Source organism: Calypte anna, chromosome 1 (assembly GCF_003957555.1).
Source record: "Calypte anna isolate BGI_N300 chromosome 1, bCalAnn1_v1.p, whole genome shotgun sequence".
Taxonomy (NCBI): domain Eukaryota; kingdom Metazoa; phylum Chordata; class Aves; order Apodiformes; family Trochilidae; genus Calypte; species Calypte anna.
In genome coordinates this window covers 160,714,423-160,741,085 of record NC_044244.1, presented here as the reverse complement: position 1 = coordinate 160,741,085, position 26,663 = coordinate 160,714,423, and the positions used below count along the sequence as shown (strand labels likewise).

At 37.4% G+C, this 26,663-nt stretch overlaps 1 protein-coding gene across 3 annotated transcripts in view; it reads right to left on the bottom strand.

Moving 5' to 3' along the window:
• PCDH9 (protocadherin 9) overlaps window positions 1-24,644 on the bottom strand; it is a 668,074-nt gene extending 643,430 nt beyond the window's left edge. For all 3 annotated transcript variants that reach the window (XM_030467415.1, XM_030467424.1, XM_030467433.1), the window contains exon 1: window positions 21,609-24,644. In XM_030467415.1, coding sequence (XP_030323275.1) covers window positions 21,609-24,644 — 3,036 coding nt within the window. The remainder of the gene's footprint in view (window positions 1-21,608) is intronic.
• Between the last annotated feature and the right edge of the window lie 2,019 nt (window positions 24,645-26,663).

The following is a 26,663-nucleotide window of genomic DNA, read 5'->3' as shown; positions in this document are numbered from 1 at the left end:
ATGCATGCTAAGCAATAATACACATTCAATATCTGAGAGATAAGTTTGCTTGGAAAAGAAGGTTTGGGTTACTAACTGACTCTAGGAGCTATCTAAGCCATGCTGATAGTAGCAGATACCGTGTACTTCTAAGCAAGTCACACCAGCCTGCACTGCGGCTTACATTAACAAAAGCTACATTTACACATGGACTTTGCCTAAGGAGATGCTCAGGATAAGCCTTTTCTGCAGCACAAGCAGTACCCAATCATGACACAACCAACCATATAAGCCATGCTGATGACAAGGAGTTTATCTTCTAACACGCTGCAACAGTGCTATACCCTAACATGGAAATGGCAGTGCCTGACAGCTCACTCACATGATGTTTCCCTGACTAAGAATCTGAAAAAAGTATCTGTCAGGTGCCTATAAAAGCAAAGATTCATGTGGTTCCAGTCCTTAAGACTTTCCTATCACAAAAACAAATACTAAAATGGAAGTAAAGCCAAACAGAATAAGAAATATTCATGTGGAGGTACCTTATGATCTCCTCTAGTTAGGAACTGCCTCTTATTATCACATGCTAGATGATACCTTAAGGACATCCTTAGCTGTTTTAATTCTCATTTAGACTGGAATCATCAGGGATACAATCAGGGAACTGCCTGCTAAGGAGTCTGGCATTTACAAACTGTTCATTCCTTCTGCCTTCTATTAGTATTTTTATCTAAAGATGTTCCTACAGCATGTATTTCAACTCTGATGTATATATGCCATAGGTCTCTGTGGGATAAGGTTCACATTGATTAGGACTGCAATTGTATTACATTTTCAGACAGTTCATTGGAGTGTCTGGCATCTGATTTTACCCTGTGAAATACCTCTTCAAATGTAATTAAATTATAGCCTCAGCTGTTCTCATAAAAAAAGAGATTGTCCAGCACGATTTGAGAACCTGGTTCACTTCTTATTTTGAAAATATGAAGCAGGTCTGGCTTAGTCATAAGTGAAGTATTGTTGGTCTTTCTGAGAGTGATGAAAATAATTCTGAACTTCCTTCCTATGACTCTTTATCATGTTCTTTAGGCAATGTGAACAATGTACCTTTGGGTCAGCATTGTCTTTTCTTTAAGGTTGAATCCTCAGTATATTTCAGTAAGTATATATAATCCTTTGCATACATGCACATGCACACCTCTGCACACATCTTCACATGCACAGTGACAAGGTGACATGTCGAGTGACATCATATTCTCTTTGCTTGAATTGTTTTAGGCCTAACTAAGCTAATGCAGCTAAAACAACTAAAACAGAAAAAAATAATAGAATTGAGGTAAGCAACTAAAAAATATGAGTCAGATTACACACTAAAAAATCATTACTTTGAAATGACAAAATACCATGAAATGTGATTAAAATGCATGGCGTTCATCCTTGCACAAAACAGCATCTACCAGTTATAGCTTTAAGACAGTGTGTCTGATGTATTGCAAATATATTTAAAATGTTATACCCTCCAAATTAGATCAGCTCTCAGGTGATCTCAGGTTACAACCTTAGGAATTTGTTCTGTGACACATGAGTCTAATATGAGGCAAAAAAAAAAGGCTCTTCAAATGCACTTAGTACAACTGTAAAATTCCCACATATTTTAATGGAAGACTTTTGCTAACCCTAAACTGTTCTGATAAAAATTTCACTCCCCTATGAATTTAGTATTGAGTTACCTTGTGCACAGAAGCCATTGTATTTATTTTTAGATCAAATGTTATGCATAGTTTCAAGATTAAAAAAAAAAAAAAAAAAAAAAAAGAAAAAGAAAAAGAAAAGAAAAAGGTAATGATATCACTGTTATCTTAGCAAATAAGAGAATTATAAAAGAGCGATGATAATCTTAAAACAAATTAAGAGAAAATCAAATCAGGGAGCAGTTTAATATTCACCTTTGATAAGAAGATGTTCATTTCCAGCTGTTTCCATTTTTAATTGATGATATTTTATGTAAAAAGTGAAAGCCAGCCAATTTTCTTCAGAGAAGTGCTCCTATTCTCTTAACTCGGTAAGAACTATATGCTTCTTACTGGTCTGTTGCACCATGGGGATGGGATAAAATATGAAAGCAAGAATTTCTTTATTCTAGGCTGGAAAATTAACTGTTAAGCTCAGTAGGGGCACAAACGAAGGTGGCATTTAGATATAACTAATTTAGTATCAAACCAAAGCAGAGAGCCTTTTCAGAGAAGAAAGAGACCAAAGGGAACACAAAATTGTACCTGATTTATTTCTGAGTCAATTTCTATAAAAGCAGAAGAACTTTCTTTTATGCTCAAATGGATTACACATTTCCTTTCATAATATGCACATTGTTCACAGTTTTTAAAAGACAGCGTAATGAACAACAACTGTTAAGAAAGAAAAAATGATTTTTTTCAATGCATTAAAATGCAAGGGTCATGTGAAGATGAGGCTTGGACTGCTTTTTGAAAAAAAGATTTTAGGATAGATCCTCAGTTGATATGAAATGACACGGCTCTGTTAAGTTTATTATCGAATTAGAATGTAATGTAACTATGATTACAATTTGCTTACATTACCATATGTTAATAAAGTAACAAACACAACTTGTAGATATTGTTTGTTGCTTTATTTTGGCTGGTTTTAATTGCTTGGATTTTCTTTAATTGTAAAGAGTGTATGTTTGAGGGGATAAATTCTCACTTGAGCTGTCAAACTCGGCTAATCATTCCCTACTTATCCACATTTCTGAAGACCTAAGATTTTTCTTGAAAAGAGGCTTAGAAGCAATTGTCTTATATTCATTAATCCATAAACATTTGATTTCAAATTAGATTGCCAGCAGACATAACCTCTTTGCAATGCTAAAACAGAGATTTGATTTGATTAATCAAACAGCTCTGACTCACTGAATTTTCTCCAGAATAGTTGTCCCTGACAATATTATGCAAGTAACTGTTGATGTGCTGGCATTCTCAGCTTTTTAAGCCTCTTGGGTTTTCCTCCATGAAAAACTCAAAATTTTGTATCTAATTCAGTAACTATGCTACATAAGGGTCACTGCATCAAATGTACTTAGTCTTTAATTCATGATCTATTTCTGGCTTTGAAAGTGTCACCTTTAGGCTGTTGTTCCCATATATCTGAGTTTAATCTTCACTCGAATAGCAATAACGATATTTCTCTTTTGTAAAACACTTCAACATTTATATAAATTATACAGAAAACTTTAAAAATTACTAAGCTTACAAGATATGTAATACTATACCCCATAAGTTTTTTTTTCTTGCCTGATTTGTTTGAAATAGCTCTCATTTATACAGAACTAAATGGATTGCTTCAGGAAACAGGAAAGCTATGTATTTAAAAATTTCAAAAGCAAATATGTTATTTAAGTCTACATAGTTAATACCAACAATTGCTAAAATAGCTCAGGCCAGTAACATGAAGCAGAGTTATGATTCACCTCATAACAAACAATATTTACTCTGTGGGAATATTTGCTCATTCTCCTGTGAAATAAAGAAACGGTGAAAAAAAATGAAAAGGTCTACTATCAGAGCAAGAGAGGAAAATGTTAATGCTCTTGTTAACATTTATTAGACAATAGAAGTCAAAGCACCTTAAAGAGATGGAAAACTTGTCTGCAGTCTCAGCAAAAAGAACATAACTCACAAAACTTTCAATTGATTTCTAACAAGCCCCAGAAAAAACTTCATGGGCTTTGAAGATCAACAGGAATCATGGACAGAAGGCTTCAGGGGAAGCAATAAAAACTGTGGAGGAAGCAAGTATCTATTTTTTTCCTTGTCTCTCTTTAGTACTGCAGTTCCCAAATGGAGGTTGGTACAAGTACTGATGCAACCAACTGATTCCTCCTGCTGGTTGACCCTGAGGAGCACTGTGTGACTAACTCACTAATAAAGACTCCTCTGAACCTCCTGAGACTTTTGTTTTTCTGGAAAACATGCTCACAATTAAAATGGTCAGTTCTTAAGTGTTGTGTCAAATAACTACATGAAATGAGAATAGGCAAGAAACCTCATCCAGCCTACAATGACTACAAAGTGCAGACTGGTTAGATTACATTATTTCTCACTTTTCATTTGTCACAATCTGTTTCTTCTTATGATTCAGAGAACTGAAGCATGGACCTTCTGGTATGATGTTAGTCTAAACCCACCATATTGTTTAGGTAAGCTTCTCAACAAATACTTCTGCATATTTAACTAATTATTTTCAGTATTTTGGGGAGATAAATTAGGTTACAAGCATCCAGTGTACATGTAGCCTCCCCGCAGTCATTATGTGATAAGACAATACACTGAATCATTCATGTGATTACTGAAAATACACTTTCATAATTTGTATGTATTAACAACAACAAAAAAAGTATGTTAGTACTTGCATCAGTTACTTGTTTATGATTTGTGCTAGATTTTCCTTGCTGAAGTTGTATGTGTTTACTGCATTTTGAATCATTCTGTGTGTATTCAGTGGTAATTGCTTAAAGAGTTACAGAACAGTTGGTGATTTCTTTTCAGATTTTTGGCAGAGACTGAAGTCTCAGTACAAGCAGAAAAAAAAAATGCTCATTTTTTTTAGAAAAAGGAAGTCTAACTCTTTTAGTTACTTCATGAGTATAAAATGGGAGTAATTTTCCCCAAGAAAAGGAAGTAAAAAACAAGAAAAGAAGACTCCAGAGTTTTACACAAGAGGTATAAAACCCTCTGCACACCTCTAGAGGTGGCAAGCCTTTCAACTTTATCCATCTTGGTTCAAAACAGGGATGTGGTCAAAAGTGAAACTCCTTTTAAGGCTTTCAATTCCTCTCAACCGGGCTCTTGCCCAGCATGCAGATGAGCATAATACGCTGTCTGTGTTAAAGGAAAGGTCCACGACTCCAAACAGCAGGAGTGCTGAAGTCAGATGGAGCTGCTTAAAAGAACTGACTAAGGAAGTCTGAATGTTGCATTTATGTATTTTTGGTTTTATTAAGAGGAAAGATGTCTCCTGTCACACTCTTGTATTCAGCCCAAGCATCATCTGACTTTGTAAATGATGTTACATTGCTTGGAGATGATTCTCACAGCCTAAGCTTAAAATAATAAGTTTCAACTCAATTGAAATGCAAAGACAAAATACTGCATTCCTTTCCCAGCTGAGCTTTTATTTAATGTGCCAGATTAAGAAGCTTGCTCTACTTTACTGGATCAGAGTCAAGACACTTTGTCCAAGAAACTCAGAGATAAGGAAGAAACAGGTCTTAATCAGGCAATATTCTTGATAGAACAAATGGGCATTTTGCCCAAGTCTGTTCTGTAAAATTTATTCAAATATTTTTTGCCTCAACTAAATCCATGAAAGTAGACTGTTGCTTTCATACTCATATTTTGGGACAGCTACCCTAATCCAGAAGAGGGTAAACCTTAACTTCTCTCTTTCTCAGTTTTTTTTTTTTATCAAGCTTAAATCAGCAAGGAATCCCTGAAGTAAATTCACCTTGCAAGTTTGAACAGCGGAATCTGAAACTCTGGTGGGTTTGGATTCACAGTAATGTACCTCCCCATTGTGGTAAACTACCAAAAAATAACACATATCCATGGACTTTAAAATGTGATTTTTTTTTCCTCCCTGTGCTTGGAAAATACTGACACTAATTTTATAATTTTACAAGTTCCTATAAGGGACACAGACAACCCTTACGAATGTACTCTTGGAGGTACGTTATTCCTTAAAACAGTAGATGTAGCCTAATTGCACATTAACCTGTTTGCATCAGTATACTCATTTTATTTTCTATGTATTTCTGTGTATTTCTACATATTTCTATATTCTGTCCTGCTGTTCTTAAGATGTTAAAGTATCCCAATACTAAAAACTGAAACTAACTGTTAGTAGGCTTGGAAATTGCATTTCAGCTATGCTTAAAAAAGCATCAGATTGTGAACCTGATGGTTAAATGGGAAATTGTGGAGAGGGACTCAGCCCCAGTTTCCCTAATTCTTGTTATTTAAAGTGAATTAATGCTTCACATTAAAAACCAGGGATTACTCAGGAAGCTGCAAGAGAAGGATGGGTGTTGCAGGAAAGAAAAAAAGTCTTAAGAGATTTCTGAGTCTCCAGCAGAATTTTGGTTGTGGGAGGAAGAGAGGGATTATCACACAGATATGAGAAGACATATTCAGCTCCTGATTACAAGCAAAAGTATTGGTTACATAGCTGTAATTTCACAAATACAAAACAAATGGACGTAAAATTAGAATTGGGCTCAGACAGCCCTTGCACAGAAATTACTACATGCAGCTCTAGCCTCAACAAAAAAAACCCGACAAAAAACAAACAAAAAAACCCCACACAAAACTTTGGAGTAAATTATATTAGCATTTTCCTGGCCTTTTTCCGTGACTATAAAATGGCATTAGTGTAAATGTGACTCAGACTTGGGATCTCTGGTCATTGTTGCAGCCAAAAGCGCCAAGTATATGAAATCTCTTTGGCTCTGCTGAAACACTAGTGCTAAATTCTGGGAAATGATAACACTGATTCATCTCAAAACAGTCTATATATAACAGCAAGACTAGGCACACACAAAATTATGCACTATCATGCCTCAAGGTTAGAAACATATTCCTAGTAGAAGGAAAAATGTTATTTTCGTTCCCTAAAATCATGTGATAAATAGCTGTAGGGCAGATTCAGCAAGATCCTGAAGGTTATGATTTTACGATATAATGAATGTATGTCTAGCTTTTGCCACCTGATAAAGCAGCAAAACAAAGCAGGACTTGTCAGTATTTTGCTTGTGGCAGAAATCAGACAATGTCCAGAACACTTCATGAGACGCACATTGCTACCTTCTTAACTAGTGTGATTATAACATTTACTCTAATACTTCAACAGCTCAGCTTTCCAGTATATGGAGTAATTGGAAGTAGCAGCCAGCAGGTAGCAGACATGTAAACGGGAAATGTCTCTCACCAGCTACTGACTACAAGCCAAATACATGGTCTTGTGGGTAGGTTTGTGGGGGAAAAAGAGAAGAAAAAAAACAGATTGTAAAGGACAGGATCCTTAGACGGGTGGAGCATCTGTGCAGGATATGAGGTAAGAAAATTACCTAGAAAGTTCACAGGTACAAATGTGAGGAAAAAGAAAAAAAATCAGTTCAGATCAAAAATGAAGAGATGAGACAACAGTAAAGGAAGATTTAAGAGTTGCAAAGCAACTCTTTATCCAGATTTCTTCCCTAAATTAAAAAGCAGATCTTAATGCTTAAAAGAAGATTCTAATGGAATGGCAACACATCAGCTGACAGGAATCCAAACCTGTGGATGGAATCAGGATACACTTTAGCAAAGATGGGAGACATGCACTGAGAAGCGCATTCTGAGGAACAGGAAGAATACAGCAGAAAAAAGTATGGATAGGGCAACCCATGCTTAGGACTGCTGACCTCACTGGCAAAGGAACAGGTATGTATTCTTATTCTACCATTTGTGGTCACGATAGGAGTTAATTGTGGATCAAATGTTTAATTCTGATCATGCTTCCTATAAACATGTACTGGTTTACTGGAGTAAAAATTGAATATAGGCACATCTATATCACCATAATCATGACTTAATAGCCTGTGTTAAATTAATGTTTGATTTTGATGCTTCATATTACCCCACTTTGGTGGGATGATGGAGTTAAAACCATTGCAGCTGCAATCATTGATGCAATCGTGCATGGTGTGCAAAACAGCAGCATCAATATTGAAGGAGGTGAGAAAAAGCATTGGAGTTATACCAGATGGCAATGAACGCTTAGTAGGAGTTTTAGCACTATTGCTGATAATATAGAGACTTTTTACAAGGGCATGTAGTGACAGGACAAGGGGTAATGACTTTAAAATGGGAGAGAGTAGATTTAGGTTAGACATTAGGAAAAAAAATCTTCACTGTAAGGGTGGTGAGGCATTGGAACAGGTTGCCTGGTAAGTTGTGGATAGCCCATCTCTGGAAGTATTCAAGGCCAGGCTGGACGGGGCTTTGAGAAATCTGGTTTAGTGGAAGGTGCTCCTGCACATGGCAGGAAGGTTAGATCTAGATGATTGTTAAGATCTCCTCTAATCCAAACCACTCTATGATTCTATGATAACCAAGGATAAATGTGAAAGGCAGACAAAGACTTTACTTCAACCTCAGAACCAAATCATATGGTTTTGCCAGATAGTAGGGCAAAGATTCACTTTGAACCACTTCAGAAGTATAAAAGGACCTAGAATAAGTACATATGTAATTCATATCCTCAAAGGCACCTTTACATTACAAGACAGTGTAACATGATTTTACACTAAAGTTAGGTAATGCAGTATAAAATCCTGCTAATGATAAGGTATTGTAGTTTTACCTGCACATAGCCAGTTGAGACCAGCCCCAGGTGTATTGTTCAGGGCTGACCTCAACCAGCTACATCAAAGGTATGAAATACCTGCTTCTTCTCTCCAGAAAGATTTTACATTTAGATAGATATCTCACAATAGCAATCTCGACGTAAAGCACACCTTCCTTTTTTTTTCAGTGAAATACACCCTTAAAAAAAATTACAAAAAGGCACATCATGTTTAAAGAGTAACATGTGTACAGAAAAGTACAAATGTAAATGATTCCAAATGTAAAAGTCTACTCAGTCAATTCAGTTGTGCATAATAATAAAAAAAAAACCCCCTACATATCTCCCCATGTATTTTAAAAAATTTCCAAGAGCAGCAAAATTTACAGGAAGAAAGCAAATTGGCTTAAGAGATACAAAAAGTCATATGAATTTTTTTGTGTTCACAAGATTGAATCTTCTGGTGCAAGAGTTAATGCACTTTGTGAAAGTTATTATGTGGTGGCTTATATGCTTCAGCTGGAGGGGGTAGCAGTTCAGATTTCATAACGGAATGCTAACTTATCTTTGCTATTGAAAAAACTAATGAGGTGGTAAATAGTTGCAGAGCAATGTTACATGCAGTGATACGCAGGTTTTGTGGGCTTCTCATTACACACTGTATACATGTAAAAGTAATGAAAACTCAAAACAGGCACCAAAAGCTTCAAGCTCTAAAACTGGAATAGGATTGGGGTGGTGTTTTCTAATGGTAATGTGATAAATTTAAACAATCTCAAAAATCCCCCCCTCAATATTTCAGCTAGGATTTTCTGGTAGGTCTAAGGTCTCATGGGCAGCGCTTCGGTGAAGATCACAATTAAGCTAACATAGCCAATTTATTCTCATGCTGGTTTTATTCCAGTTGAAGCAATGGAATGTTAGGCAATCTTAAGGCTTCTCTTTGTTATGTTTGTTGCCTATGGCTTTTAATTGAAGGTGCTATAACAGCATCCCTATCAGACTCCAAATGTCATAAACAGTAGCAAGCAGCAGCACACAGTGCAGAGGGCTCTCCTGACCCCCAACTATCTTTACTGAGGACAGCAGGAAACAAGATATAACTCTCCTCAGTAGCTAGAGGCTTCCTGAAATGAACTTCAGAAATACTGAATACAAGCTAGGATTGTATTTAGCACTAGGACATGACAATGTTAAAAAATACCAAGTGTGAGAGAGTAAATGAAGAATGTTTTTTAATGTGGTCACTACCGATCCAAAGAATGAAAGTTCTGGAAGTGCTTCTGTGACATATTTACGACAGATAGAAATAAAAAAAATTACAACAAGAAGCACTTTGTCTGGAGCTGATCTGCACCATCTATAAAGCTCCTTAGTAGGCATTGCATGAAACTGCTCTGCTGAAAAGTGCTCAGCATGCTGCTTTAAACAAGCAGACTCAAGGATCACTGACATTCTGTATATCACAGCAGCACTGCCAGTTTTCTTATTAAAAAACCGTCTTCCTACAAGTCCGAACATCCACACTGAGCTTTTAACCATTTTGAAATGTAAAGATACATAAATGTTTTCTTCCCTCGTTCTCATCTCCCAAATTGCTGCACTCAAGAAGCACTATCCAGTTACTGAGCTGCAATCTCCAGTGTTCTGTTTTGATTTACACTTTTTGCTGTTGTTTTCAGAATCAATTTTCTATCTTAAGTCTCAGCGAGATACCACGCCTATCACTAATTGTGAATGCATTATGCCATCTGTAAGAAAAGCAGGAGCAATTAAAATTAAAAAAAAATCCAAGCAAAATATATTATAAAATTATATTGTCTGCTTGTTTTAACTATGACAGATAAAGGATTACAACAAAAATAGCTAGTGAAATCCAGCAGACCACTTGGCACAACAGTATGGCATTGTACTCCAGCAGCTATAGGTGAAGAGGATTCAAAATACAGAGGATTTTGGTTGTGTATGTCTAGGATAAAGATGTCAACTGATCTGAAGGAAAACGACGCATACAAATCATTATACCCTATGAAACTAGTGACATTCCTCTGCAATGCACATCTAGGATGCCTATACAACATCAATTACAAGTGGATCAGATTTAGTCAGTATTAAAATGCACGTGCATAACACTACAAACCCAGCAATCTTAGTTCATCCTTACTTACAAGTTCACTAAATTAAACATACTTCAGATTTTGACATGCAACTTAGGACCAGACACATTTAATCCCTCAGTCACAATTATAACCAGAAGAAGCTATCCCTGCTAGCATCTCTGCAAATCCACCGTTATGAATTTGGGCCCTAGTTTCTCCTCTGCCAAACCTTCAGCTCAGTTTTGCAATCCAAATTTAGCATGCCACAAGCCACAGAACAAAAATGTTATGTGTCACAGAAATGGATTTTCTCCTCAGACTTGTATTAACAACTATAATTCATTCTAATTTGATCCTTTTAAATATCCTGGAAGGAGTCAAAGCAAGTACCTATCTAGTTTAGAAAATGATCTGCTTCCTGTATTATTCTTCTACACAGATAAGCTTCCAAACACTTCATATCTTTGACTTGTAACAAAGCCAGTTGGTTTATTAAAAGACCTTACCTACAGCAATGTGTGGTTACGAGCTGGGTGTGCTACAACAGATTGTACACAAAATGTGCCACTTTTCTACTGTGACAGAATTAATTTGAGGGGAAATATCAGATTTCTAATATGTGCATACATATGCTTTACAAAAATAAGTGTGTTCAGAGAATGCAAGATGAGATTAGAAAGAGAAACAAGAAAGAAAAGCAACAGTATCTCCTAAAAGAAAGAGATGTAGTTAAGCATCAGCCAAATGACACTATTTGTCATATAATTTATAGTGGAAGCTTGAAAACTAAAATACTCCACAAGCCATTAGGTTTTCGGTGCTCTGTAACAGATTAGAATATTTCTTAATCAACTGCTAAGGCACAGAAGAAGGCCAAAGCTTAGCTTTAAGCAAAGCTGAGTAATACTGAAATCCAGGGATGTTCAGCAATAGATATATTATACATTGCAGAACCACAAAAGGGCAGCAATTTCTTAAGCACTTTTGAGAAGCGCCTGCCATTTTGACAATTTGTTTCACAAATCACATTAAGGAGCAAAAGTTCTGATTTGTTATAAAGGAAGTAAAAGAAAAACCCCAAACTGTTGTGAGATTCAAATCATTTGCCGAAAGTTATGGACCACCCCTCTGCCTGGAGGAACTTTAAAAGCCCACACTGCCCACCTAGAAGTGCTCCTGTGCTACAGGTTAAATATTATGGACTGTGACAGGTTTGTTGCAATGTATTAATTCCATAGTAAAACCAAATCAAATGTATTTAAATACCATTCATACCATATATTTTCATCTCATCCCTATGCAACTGGCATTCACACAACTCATAGCAACAATTCCCTACAGTTTCATTTTTGCCATCAGAAGTCAAAACACACCAGATCAGGATGAACCAGGGGTAGCTGCTATATCCATGTTTCTCACCTGTTTCCGAAGTATAGACAAGGACTGCCATTTTTAAGTCACTGCAGTTTAGGAAAGAAAAAAAAGGGTTATAAAATAAAAATAAAATGCCAATCACAGTAGTGGATCACCTCTGTTGCCTCATTTTATGTTTCTGCTGATTGACAACCTGGTGCTCTTGTAGCAAAGGCAAAAAAAAAAAATCAGACATTCATTTCAAACTGAAATTTTTGACAGACGTAACAGCTTTCTGAAATGAAACTGATGAAATCTCAAATAGGAAAGCCCATCTTCTGTATAGAGGAGAGATTAAATTTCAGCAGGCAAGGTTTACTGTCCTTAGACAGATGCAGATTTCAATTATTTTTTTATTTATCTGGCAGTTGTTAAAAACATGGGAGATGACCAGGGCTTCGCTATTGATGCGTAGTCTACCTCCTGCTGCTCTGGATGCCTGCAGACTTCCATGTGATCCATGCTTCAGGGTAATGTTGTCACAATCTGAAGGCAATTTCAAATTCTCTAACTGGTAACACTAGCACTTCACTATTATTTTGGCCTGGGTTTTTGAAATTATGAGAGTGAAACAGTTTGACAACTTGGCTGAACATTCATACTGCTATTGACACAGACCGAAACCAGAAGCATTTCCACACTATAATGTGAATGGCCAGATATCGTCAAGGGTAGAGATAAAAGTTTACAACTTCTTCCTCTACTTACATTCACAGAATGATGTAGCAAGGAATATGAAGTGCTGAGGAAACCAGAAATACTTGGCAGAGCACCAAAACAAAGTAACTGGCGTTTCATTGCACCCTCTTCCTAAAATAGACCCCGGTACAAATGGCCTGATAACAATTTAATAGAAAGGCAGGAAGAATCTCTCTGATGATTTGGGAGCCTTTAAATTTAAGACTTAATCTAAAGATGACTTTGCCAAAGACAACTGTCCACTTTATATATATTTGTGTGCATATACACTATTCAAATAATACTTTTACTTAGATAAATACATAACTTTAAAACTGTTCTCTTGGCTTCAGTGAGAAAACTAGACTGCACCATGCTGTTCAGTGGTAAAGGGAAGAATATGGATCACATTGGAGCACACTGTTCACTGGATCATACATTTCACTGATGTGGGACGTGCATCACCCAACTGTATCTATTAGCTTCAGTAACTAGTTTAAATCTGCCCATTTTCTTTAGGGTGGAGTAAATAATGAACCCAGAGAAGCAGTTAGATTTGATGTGCAATTAGAAAAGATGGCTCCCACCATGTCAGCAAAAGCACAGGTGCTACCAGCTAAGTATAGTGTTGAAAATTATATGAATTGTAATTTTTGCAAACAACATTTACAAAAATTAGGCTATATCCACAACCAGAAGCTGGGTATCTGAAGCAAGCAGAATCTTCAGATACATTGATTACATGTTGCAGGGAAGGGCAGTGGCTTAACAACAGTATTCCCAAACCTTTCCCACTGAACAGAAAGCTATAAAAGCAGGAGCTAAATATCACTCCCCTTCAGGCTCGGCATCTTGTTGTCTACAGGAATAGGGTTTTCTTTCAAATCAAAAAATCAAGGGTTTACACCCTTTTCTGGAGCTCCTCAAACCTTTCCTGTAACCGCAAACTTTTAATAAAACTTTCTTCTAAAAAAATACTGGTAGGAAAACACAGAGACTCATAAACCTCAGTGGTGAAAATATACTTTCATTAAGTTGAGTAGCAAATGTTTATTTCTCTTAAGAAATCAGAGGAACACTCCCTATTGTAACCATTTATAAGGCATATATGGAAACACGTCCTACAGATGCCTTTACATCAGAAACACAGTTGCCTCCATAATCTTGTGTGTTTTAAAGAAGAACAAATTATGAGATAGAAATTTGCATCTCTCGGGTTTAGGCATTTAAAAAACATCACTGCTAGTGATACCACTGCTAGCTACTAATCAACAAGCATCTCTAAGAGTGGCAAATACTATCCAAAAGTGAAACTGACTTTTTTTTTACTTTTCTTGGTGCTTCCTTCAATGACAATATAAGGAATAGGTAAAGTAGGTAATTTGATAAAAAAATATTGTACAGGCAGATTTTTAAGTATTTTTAACAAAAAAAATAAATCACATAAATTTTTTTCTTGTAACACATAAAAGCCTAAGAGAGACTAAGAATATCTGACAAAATGACAAACAAAAGTTGTATCTAATGCAAACAGGCAAGAGGGAATGAGGGAAGATGGATGAATACCAGTTTGAGGCTACTAAGAATTTTACAAATCAGTATCAGTAGTTATTTTCTTTCAGCTATCAGCCAATTAAAATATCCAATTCAATTTTTTGGAGTGGGGAGAAGTTGCTTTTTCAAAATGCTACTTAGATCTTGTTTCTCTGAAACCGGGGGAGGAAACAAAAGGAAGGAAGAAAAATCTGACAGCTGATCCTCCACATTTTATCAAATTCAGCACAAAATAAAATTATTGTTAATTCACTCCTGATTAATTTTAGGTATTTTTAGACTTTGGAAATATTATCTCAACATCATCCTATTCCTTTTTATGAAGAAGTTAACATTAGGAAGAGCTGCAGATGGTGTAAATCAGCAGATTTGCCCCAGTTCAGATTTAGCTTCAATTATTGAATGGTTACTTTGAGAAAGGGCTCATTATATTCCTCTTGTAGCAAGAAGTTTGCGTACTGAATTATTCAAGTAATAATATTTTTGCACAAAGAAACCCTAAACAGTGTGGCATTTCTCAAAAGAAATGGCAAAACTACAGCACCAGCTCATAGGAAACTACACAAACTACACACCAACAGATCCTGACAAATGCTGAATTACTCAGTTTTCCCTCTGTGCAACAGAAGATGCAGGACAATCCATGCCAAGACTTTAAATTAAATCTCTCCTGCAACTCACTAGCTGCAAAAGAAACAAGAAGAAACAAAAAGATACAAAAAATTGGTAACTTTTGAGACTGGTACCATTTCAAACATATAACTAAAAGTCAGATTTTTTTAATCACCTTTCTCTGTATTATGACGTAGAAGTCTTGGTACTCATGAAACTAAAACCTAAATTGAGAACACCTTCCAAGAGTTGAAATTCCAGATTAAGATTAATAGAAATTTAATATCAAAATTATAGTGGCCCCAAACTTCCCTGAATCCTCAGGCCACAGGAATAATCTACACATTTTTGTATTACTACAGCAATGTTGGTACACGAAACATTCTACTTAATTTTTTGTTTGAAGTTTTTATAATTGTAAAACCAATGTAATAGCACAGTAATACTAATTTAAGGTGTCTTCTGTCATTAGTGGCCATTTCTGTTTCCAGAGAGAGTACATAACTCACTAGAACACAATCCATTACAACAGAATTACTGCAACTATATTAGAAGGAATTCTTTTATATGATATTTTAATTACAAAGCAACAGTTAAGATGATATGCATTTTGTGTCTAGACAAGCACTTATAATATAAAGTTAGGCAAGAAGCTAAAGCCACTTATGCTGCAATGTCTTGATAAAAGACACCAGTGAAAAAGAACAGAAGATACTCTGCTCATCCCTCAGTAAAATATGATAGCATTCATTCATTTCTTATCTACAGCCTGGGAAATCTTTTTCCAGTCAGTGGAATGTTATCTCTTGTAAACTAGAAATGAACTGATTAAATGCCCACATCAGTCTATTGGGATAAATCGTTTTACATACATTCTACCAGAAGCTTGAATGTCAAAGTAGTAGTAAAATAAGAGGAAACTAATACTCTCGTTTTTATTCCAGCTAACACACAGACACTACAGAATGTGAGTTGGCTGTACCTGAGTAGCAACTGAGGAAACTTCTGTGTAGAGATTTATGGACTACCATGTTATTTTGTGGGAGAAGTCATACCAAATACTCAGGTACCTCCAGCTAATTCCTCTTAAATCTCTCAAAACATGGTATGTGCATTTTATCAGTTATATTTTGTAACTTCATTGAAACCAATTGCTGAGGTAAGAAGATCCAGCATCTTCCAAAATAAATTAAATCTGAACTCAGCTACTCTTGAACTGAATTTGTCTGGATAACAATTGGTCCAATGGTTGTCGTGTATCTGCCTCCATATAGAATCCTACAACTGATGAAGCAATATTACTGAGGACCTGAGACCTGCACTTCAGACAGGTAGAATGTGCCTGTTAAGAGCTGCTGAATGTAAATGGGTCACAGTTTTCATATCTTTAACATCTGTTGTTTATACCCAAGAAAGCACATCAGGGGCAAGAAAATTAATTCCCCAATTGCTGCCAACCGAGTTAGGGAACAGCAATAAACAGCTTACTGTAAGCCTCTAGCTACAATAAAATTGCTGTCAATAAAGTGTGGCTGATATGGTTTTGCTGTGCAAGAAGAATAGCTTCTTTGGCAGTGAAAATTTTAAATGAAAACTAAAAAGATCCCCCCTTGTTCCTCCATACAAAAGAACATTATCACAAAATTCCAATAGCATTACATTCTCAGGATCTGGTTGTCACCACTGTGTGTGGCACACATTTATTAGCCTTTGTGAAACTTTGGCTTTGCACATTCAGGAAAGATGAGATTTCCATGATTCCGATAAAAATCTTTTTCATGGGAAATATTTAAAGAGAAATGAAGATTGCTAAGCTTTTACTGTCTGTATCTGTACACACAAAATGTTCCCTGCTCCAGTTCAGCATTTCTACTGTCACTGCTGAAAGTGGTATTATAGCTTAGGGTTATGTTCAGATTTCCATTATAACCCCCAGTTTTCACATGCTCTTAACTTTGTGAAAAATTCTTCTTTCAGATGAAATTTTCCATGCTTGGTCTCAGTTCAAAGATGAACTTCTTTAGACAGTTGAGCAAAATCTCTTAACCTATTTTTCAGTTATACAAGGATATAAAAAAAAATACAGTGTTCATTTTTATAATTTCTAATATTTTAGTAGACGTATAGATATATAATTATGCAGAACTAAAAAACAACTGACTTTTACATGCAGATGTTATTCCAAGTGCCTAGTCCTCACTCAAGAGTAATATTCATGATAATACATAAAACAAATTAATCATAAAAAAGAAACACTGGAATTCTTTATTTTATATACTAAGCAGTAAAATAAGGCCACTAAAAGCAATACCACACACAGGATTGTGGAATGCTATGGTTACAGAATTTTAATACTTGCAGGTGACGTAGACTCTGCACTGCTGCCTCAATGCAGATTTCCATGAACTTCTGCACCTTGAAATTGCCACTCTTGGCATTTCAAATTATGAGTCATTAATGTTTTCCACTTTTCTCTTCTCTTACACAAACCCTAAAGTTACAAATTTCAACACTCCAGAGTAAGATAATACAAATTACACTTGCCACAGAAAGTTTAAGTGATGTGCATCGATCAGCAGGAACCTTGCTACTCATTCCTTGATCAGGCAAAAAGTCCACTGACTGAAAAAGGAGTAATGCAAGCTCCATGGATCTTCTGACTATATAATCAACAATATACTTTAGTAAGGAATGCATTAAATGTGTCAGTCAAGCCCCAAACCCTTAATTTCTGCCATGAGAGTACAGAAATAGAAGAGTGGTATTAGTACATATTTAGCTTTCCTGAATCTATTAGAACCGTGCACATTTTCAAAACTTACAAATTATCATCTTGATTCAGAAAAGTGCTTAGGGTGTGCTTATGGCTGTCTCTTTTGAAGACAACATTTGAAATAAGTTGGACTTTAAGGATCAGCTTCATTCCCACAACTATAGAAGCACATGCCTAAATGCTATTTGATTAGAAATGAAGATAGGTTTTTCTCATAACCCACATTGATATGTATTTTCAAACCTGTGTTATTTGTCATTGCTTTACTTCAAATCTGATTAAATGAAGTTGTTATAATTTAAAACTGGGATAACCATGGTAAATTTGCTGTAATTTCTTTTATTATTTAGTCTATTGTTAATCTAATGACACTGAGTAGGAGTTTTTTGTCTGTTTATTTGCTTTTTATAAGAGGTCTTTCACACAGAAGAATAAAACATGTCTTCTTATACTGTATTTCTGTGTAGCTGTTTGGTGTAGTGACTTACTAATTTGAAGTGCATTTGAAGGTTCAATCACATACTGAAAAGAACACTGATTGAGAAGCCTGCATAGATTTCAGTATTCTTTATGAGTCATAACACTGATTTTGGAAGCATAGCTATATAAGCTGGTGGTGTGCAACATCCTTTTCATGCTCCTAATTATGTGAATTAGCATTTAGAACAATTCCAAGTTCAAGTATTCAAAAATGCTCTTTTCAGAGCATCCACCAGGTTTACTGCAAGATAGGCACTTGAAGAAGGCTTTGGTTTTTATGCTGGGTACTTCCTAAACATCAGCCTGTGCAATTCTAAGTGAAATGAGAAGACTCAACCACAGAATTTCCACTAAAATTTATTGATGATTGCACAGAAATTGCCCAGCAAGAAAATGCTAAGAAATCTTTATCAAACAATCTGTTTTTGAATAGTGAAAGCTTCATCACCTAGGACCCAGTTCTAACAGACTTCTAGGCCAAGCTCTCATTAAAAGTAACAGAATTTTGCTTGAATGAAGTCCAAGTGTAGACTTCAGTCTCAGCTCTGTATTAATATTAATGTATCTTCAAGACAACTTGTATGTGTATTTACCTTGGACTGAAAGAAACTTCAAGTAAAAATGAAGGATGCTAGTATTTCATATATATATTAATCCCATATTTCTTCTTTCCCTAGCTTAATATCCTCCACAACAATTCCCACACCCTTTGCAAACCACATACAGAAAACTTGGCAAATGTATAGGTAACTTAATACAGTTTAATATATAGATTAACTTAATACAATTTCTAATGTTAGATACAGAGAAATTATTTATGTTAAACCTCAAAAAAAAACAGTACAGTGGCACAGAACTACATATCTCTTCCTAAAGGAATTTTACAAAATGTTTTTTAGATACTGTAGCTTTAGCATGCACTACTATTCAGTAAGATTTTTAAGTCTGCATACTTTCCTTAAAGGCCATCCCCTATCACAAATCCAAAAAAAAAAAAAAAAATAAAGACCTATGGAAGTGTATTTAACACCTGTGCCAATGAATACTACCTAAATTACATCCTAATTTCAGGAATTACAGACTGAATAATAGGAAGGCTGCTAATGATCACTACCACTGCTGGTTACACTCCTCTAGCCAAAAGTGACAAGGGGGCATAGAAAGGTTATGTCCTGTAATACCCATCATTTGGGGATAAAAAGACATTATCTCTTCCTTCCCCACAGAATAAAAACACAGAAGCTCAATTTTGATAATTGTCTACATAAAAAAGAGTTGTACTTCCAGTTACATATATTATTACAACGTTTGCAGGGAGCAATTCAAAGCACATGATATGCATATCTGCTGACACTTTAAAATGGATTTAGTAAGACTTCAATGGCATTTGAATAAGGACCATATATAAATATAATGATTAACATTATTATTAAACTGAAAACAGTATATTTAATATTAACTGTGAAAATACAGCCTGTTGTTTCTTGGTTGGTGTTTTGTTTTGAGGTGGGTTTTTTTTCCTCCTTATATTCAATTTCACTGTGAAGAGCTTATACATTCTGTCAGGTACATAATTCTTAACTGCCTAAAGATGCTGTGGGGGATCAAGTCTGAGTTTCTTAATAGAGTTCTTAAAACTAATTTAAGCTAAATTGATAACATCTCTGAACAGAAAAGGAATATGTGGGTTGGGGGTGTTACATTTTGTAACTAAAACTAGGGAAAAAACTTCAGCTTAGTAACCAGAGATTATGCAGAGCTCTTCCATAAATTTGTTAGGTTCTTTTTAAAATTGTTTCGTTTTTAACTTACGCTGACAGTATGTATATGGTGCTGTGCAACAGCCTGAAGACAGCTCCAGGAGTATACTCTTATTTAAAGTCCTTAAAAAGATTAACATTTTGTGAGAATATTTTGTCTGTGGTATTTTCAGTGTCTTCTTGTAAGTACGAGTTGTTTTAGAGCAGTTACTTTAGCAGAAGTGCCTGAAAAGTGCTTGTTTTATTCTTAGCATCTTGTTAGTATGACACCTTACAGACACCCAAAGTCAAGACACAGTTCTGAGAGCATCACATTCAACTCAGATCAGGCTAATGCAACAGCAAGAAGATGATTTTATCCTAAACTTGGCTACTGTCAAAATCTTTTTGCAAAGACAAGCCTAAATGTGTCTCACTTGATTCTCTAAGATTCACATCCCTAATAAATTCAGACAAATTACCATCACTTGGAGGGTACAGCGCCAGCTGCAAGATGAATGCGACTCCGAACACCTACCCAAAGTCAGTGCAGCAAAAGCGAAGCACTATGGAAGTCGCCTTGCAAACAGGCAAACTTAACCGCTGACCATCACCCCGCTGCAACTAGCATTAAGTAAAAGGTTCTTTGGCAGGAACATCAGCTTGATACATCCCTCGCTCAACACTCCCCCCCCCGTCTTCCCAACCCGCCTCCCCTCCGCCCCCCTCCCACTCTTCTCCTTGCTACTGCAGGGCTGGCATTGGGCCAGCCAAAGGGACGTGGTACCCCAGTGCCATCTACAGGCCAGACGACACCCTGGTTCCGTGGCAAAGGACAAGCGCCGGTAACAAATTAGCGCCGCATTTAAATCTTTATTAGCAAGGAATTATTAGACCTAAGAAAAACCAATGCTGGATTTGGTTGAGATATGAGTTTCTCAGCCTCCTAATCCCTCTTCATATGGCGTATTTCACAGTTTAAAATGAGTTATGACAGATCACTTATGCATCACTAAAATGAGAAAATATTTACAGTGGGCTGACTTTTTTTTTTCTTGCTTAATTCAGATGTATTCAGAGAACGCATTTCTTTCAAAAGTATGCTTTGGCTATTTTTTAAATTATGCAACAAATTGCCTACACAATACCAACTTTAATCTATTACAACAAAATCAGCTTGAACTCAAAACAGAGGAAGACTTCTGTATGGCTTAAGTTATATACTACCAACAAACCACGTGCTTCACAGATGAAGTAGGTTGGAAATCCAGCTTTGTTAGGGAAAAAAATTAACCCCTTTCATAAAACTAAATTAACAAGGTTTCAAATCAGCTTGAACTGTAAAACTCAAGCCAACACTTTGAAATCTGAAACTGAATGTACATATCCCTCCCTTAAATATTGAAGGAGTCAAATTTTCTAACTGAAATCTGACATATAAGGAAACAGTTTTTGTTCTTCAATAGCTTTTATGTTTTGACAGTCAAACACTGGGGAGAAAAAAAAAAGTCTTCTTTTTTCCAGTATTTATTATGCTCGTGCATGTTTACACGCACAGATGCGTGACAGTTCTATAACAATCAGTATTCTTCAAAACCCAAGGTACCACAGGCATTTCAGAGATGCACGGTTAAGACCCAGGTAAATGATAAAGGGGTCAAGTTTTTGCTGTGTTTTTATTTTTTTTTCTTGTGATTTTTTGTTTGTTTGTTGGGTTTTTTGTTTCCTTTTTTGCATTTTTGGTTTTTTTTTTGTTCCCCCCACAATATAACTAAATTCAATCAGACTGAAACAATAAAACTCCACAACATAGTGGCACTTTTAATACTGGTTGATCGGGCACTTGTATGCAGTACTTATAGACCAGTAAAAGTGCTCGTTTACCTGTCTGGTGTGTAAGGGGCCCTTTGTCTTGAAGCCTCCTTGGGAACTGCACTCTGAGGCACTGAAGTGATCTGAACTAGTGGAAGAGCGTTTGGAAAGGGTGTCACAGCCACCAACAAAGGTGTTGTCCAAGGGGAGTTCCTGAATCACATGGTGCTTTTTCACTGAGACTGGAGTGTCAGGTTTGAGATGAAAAGCAGACTGCGGAGAGGCAGATTTGTAATGTTTGGCAAGATCAGGACTATTAGGCTTAAATGTTGTTGGTGGTGCTGTGCCCCAATCAAATCTTCCTATACTTTGCTCCTCCAGCTCCGCTGGAAGGCTTATTGTCCCGTTGATAGGTTCATGAACGGCATCGTCAGGTTTGGACTCCTCAATGGTCACAAAGTTCAGAAGAGAGCTCTTCGGAGACTTCCTTTTCTTCCTTTTCTTTTTCTTGTTTTGCTTGTTCTCCTGATTTGGAGACATCCACTCAGCACCTTGCTTGCTCCTCTGGGCGGCTTTGAATCTGGATGCATGTCGACAACGAACGAGAACGGTGACAAAGATCACCACTATGACAACCATGGCACCTGCCACAATGGCAATCATGATTGTGAGATAGTCCTCATTTTGGTACGGTTGGCTACTGTCCCCTATGTTCCGGTCCAAAGGTGTCTCCATAGTCCTGCGTATCAAGTCATAAATGTAAGAGGCATTTCCAGCGGTATCATTTACATACAAAAAGACAAGCACAAGAGTATGCAGGGATTTGGGATAGCCCAAATCGCTTATGTTGACAACTAAACGATGGAGCCCCACATCATTAGGAGTTGGTTTTTCTTCCAGAGTGATATTACCTGTCACTGGATCAATCCGAAACAAACCCTTGTTATTTCCGCTTACAATTGTGTACTTTAGCTCAGCATTCATTCCCGTGTCTATATCCACAGCAAAGACCTCAGCTACCACCGATCCTGGAATTGCTGAAAGTGGCACCAGCTTAAAAGAAGTATTAGAAGGTGGGTAGATGACAACGGGGCTGTTATCATTAACATCCATGACGTTTATGGTTACTTTTGCTGTAGAAGAGCGAGGAGGTTGCCCTCCATCCACTGCCTTAACATCAAAGGTGTAGGAGCTCTGCTGTTCCCGATCAAAAGAAACATTGGACTTTATAACTCCAGAGTATGGATCCAGCACAAAGTTTTCATTGTCATTCAGGATGGAAAGGGTCACTGCTTTATTTTCCCCAGCATCCGCATCGGTCACCGTGATCACTCCCACTGTGCTATACTTTGGTAAATTCTCCGATACGAAAAACTGGAAGTGATTGTGAGTAAATTTGGGACTGTTGTCGTTTTCATCCAACACAGTAACAATTACAGCTGCTTGACTCTGCAAAGGAGGGGTGCCATTGTCTCGGGCTGTAACAGTGAAAATGAAACGTTCCTGCTCTTCTCTGTCAAAAACTCTGGAGGCTGTCAAAACTCCTGTCTTTCGATCCAGATCAAAAAAGGAGGCATTAGGGCCAAGCTGATAAACAATGTCTGCATTTTTCCCACTGTCTTCATCTGTGGCACTAATAGTTGTTAAGTATAGACCACGACGGTTGTTTTCAGAAACTGACAGCTCAATTACAGGCTGGCTGAAAATCGGAGGGTTGTCGTTTTCATCCTCCAGTTTAACTCTTACTAGGGCAGTCTGGTTCAAACTGGGCTTGCCAGAATCAGAAGCAACAATTTTAAAGCTGAATTCTTTGGTGCCCTCATAGTCCAATAAGGAAGAGGTCTCTAGCAAATACTGGTTATCATAAACCGCCTTCAAGTGGAAGGGGACCTCCTTCTCAATGAAACAGATCACTTTGCCGTTCACATCAGTGTCCTTATCTGAAACTGTAATTAGGGCAATCTTTGTATTGATGGGATCCTTCTCAGATAAGTACACTGTGCCATTGATGGGACTTATTATGTACCTGAGGTCTATGTTAGGAGGGTTATCATTTACATCAGTGACATTGATGGTAACAGTTGCCCGGGCCGGTGTAGAGCTACCATCACTAGCCAGTACTGTCACTTTGTGAATAGCAGTCTCTTCTCGATCTAAGGACCTCTGAACTGTAATCAGCCCTGTGGTGTTGTTTAAAGCAAAAAATCTTTTGGTTGCAGGAGCGACTTGGGCACCAAAAATATATCTGATTTCTGCATTGCTTCCTATATCTGCATCTGTAGCATGAAGCTGAATTACAGAAGTGCCTACTGGGGCATTCTCTGGTATATGAACCTCTACTTGACTCTCTTTAAACACCGGCCTGTTATCATTGACATCACTTACTGTGACTTGCAGGATGGCTGTGCTGGATTTCTGTGGGGTTCCTCCATCCTCCACTTTGATTTTCATCACGTAGGTGTCTTTTTGCTCTCTATCCAAGTTTTGCTGCACAATCAGCTGAGGCCATTTCTCCCCTTCTGGAGTTTCTACAATATCCAGTCCAAAGACACTCTGTCCATTTAACAACTCGTAGTGCTGCACACCGTTGAAACCTGTGTCAGGATCTGTGGCTGATGGGATTGGAAAGCGACTGTTGATCAGAGTGTTTTCTGGGATGGAGATATTGATGACAGGGGATGGAAACATAGGTGCATTGTCATTAGTATCCTTTACAATTATTTTTATTTTGATCAGCCTAAAAAAATCATTGGGAAGAATCACCACTTCAAGTTCAAAGAAACACTCGTTTTCTTCTGCATAGGAAGCTCCAGCACAGAGTTTTTCTCTGTCTATTCTGTTAGATGTTGTAAAGATTTCACCGGTGTTACTGGACACTTTGACCAAAGGGGCATCCCCTGCTTTAGACACCAGTCTGTAGACAAGGCTGGCACTGGTCCCTGTGGCAGCATTGATGTGAGAAATGTTCAGGTCCTTTGGTATGTTCCCTATGGGTACGTTTTCAGGCAGCTCCTCTCTAATAGTGTAAATAAGTTCTTGAGCTAGAGCAGAATCCAGCCTCAAACAGGCAATCAAAGCGGCCAACAGGTAAAATTCCCTCAGGTCCATGATAATGTTTTTATTCTCTTTTCCCAGATTTTAGGACTTAAAGGTTTCCAGAGAGGAATGATGCGTGATTTGCAAGAGGAGGCATGCATTGACTGCAGGATGCATTACATCTCATTTCTTATTTGGAGACAGCACTGTCAACACAACCACACAGAACAGCATTATTGGTTTCTTAGGCACAACAAATCCACAACCTCCAACTACTACTTGTTTTTGCAATGCACACTTGCAGCACTACATTTTTCTACGGTTCCTTTTTACAAGCAGTCCCTCTGGACAAATGCACCAATATCCCGTCGGCTGCATTTGCACAGAGTGAGAATGGAAATAACTACTTGAAGGACTAAGGGTAGCTACCGTTCCAACACGTACTTTCTGATTAATTTTTTTGGTACACCGTGTAATCCATAACGTGCATTCCCACTCTACCCTCCTCCACCCAGTCATTTGGTGCAAGTAAAAAAAAAAATAAAAATCTTCCTGCACTACTTCTGGATTCTAATTGTTATGTTAGCTGCCAAATGCAGTTTGCTGTTTGCTTCCATGCATATTTTTTAGCTCTTGCAAACCAGATTTTTCTCTGCTCCTTGTACCTTGCATTCCCCTCTACAGCTACCGTACTGGGAAATAACCACCCGGACATGCTGCTGCTGCAGCAGTCGTCACTGGCTACTTCACATCCCTGTTAACTGATGAGACAATAACAGGACTTACAGTTTCTTACACTCTCAGCTCAATGTTTCCTCTCCAGATGTTGGATACTTCTCCTTCTGTATAACCTTAAACTTTGTTTTTAAACACAGTCTAAACCAGGAGGCTGGAAATTCCTACTGCAACTTAGGAGCAGCCAACATGTTTACAGATCTGGGAGGGGGGGGGGAGGGATGGGGGGAAGGGGGGAACATACATATTCTGATGAAGAGAGAAGGAAGAACGGTGCACCTTTTCCCCATTGACAGTGATCTTCCTTCAGGATGTTATTAGCAGCTGCCACACATAAATACTGCAGACTAATAATGCAGGTGGAAAAAAAAAAAAAAAAAAAAAAAAAAGCGACAGACAGACCTCTGTTTGCATGCTCTGCTAACCGCGCATTATCCGGGTGCAAGGCTGCCAGCACCTACAGTTTGGCGGAACCGGGCAGCCCCTAATCACTAATCTTATCTGCATTAAGCTGCACGGTAGCTGATGCCCGTGATTACTTCCAGCAGAGTGATGCAGGTAGGGATGCAGAGACAGCGAGGTGAGCCTTTGCCACCAACATCAACTGAATCTGAAACACTGATTCTTTCTCTGGATAAATACACTGCATGTTGGGGTTTGGTTGGTTTTTTTTTGTTGTTGTTTTGTTTTGTTTCTTTCTTTTTTCTTTTCTTTAAATGAAATGCATCACAGTGTATGGGTAACTTTGCACTTACGTTGGTTGTCTACCTTTGACGATCTGCTGCAGCCAAGCAATGATCAGTTCCAGCAGTTACAGCACAATGCATCTGGTAAACCACCAGTTTTGGAGAAATCAGCAGCAACCAAATGCTTCCTCCTTGAGGTATGTGTTGCTTCGGGGTGGCAAATTAGCAACTCCAGGGAACAAATTCACAGTTCTGTCGTTAGTCATCCTCTCCACGTCTCATTTCGATTGAGCGGCGATCCTTCGGGTGTTTAACGTGCACGCAACAACCCAAACAAACAGCAAGCAAACAAATCCGGTGCACTTCTTTAGAGCGGGGGTATTTTTCACTCCGCACTGCACACAGTTTCCATCCCTCTCTCAGCAGAGCAGAGACAGCTACATGAAGTCTGCAACTTCTTACTGGAAATTACAAGAGTTGGTCTGGCGATGCTTCTGTCTCCCTCTTTATCTCTGGGGTGATATCTGCCCACACACACATAAAAAAAGAAAAAAAAATATATAAAAATCCTAATACGTTATTGCTTTAGTGGCGGGAGAAAGCGACAGCGCTTTCCCTTCTCTCTCCCAGCCTCTCTCCCTCATAAGCGCTCTCTCTCTCTCCTTCCTTC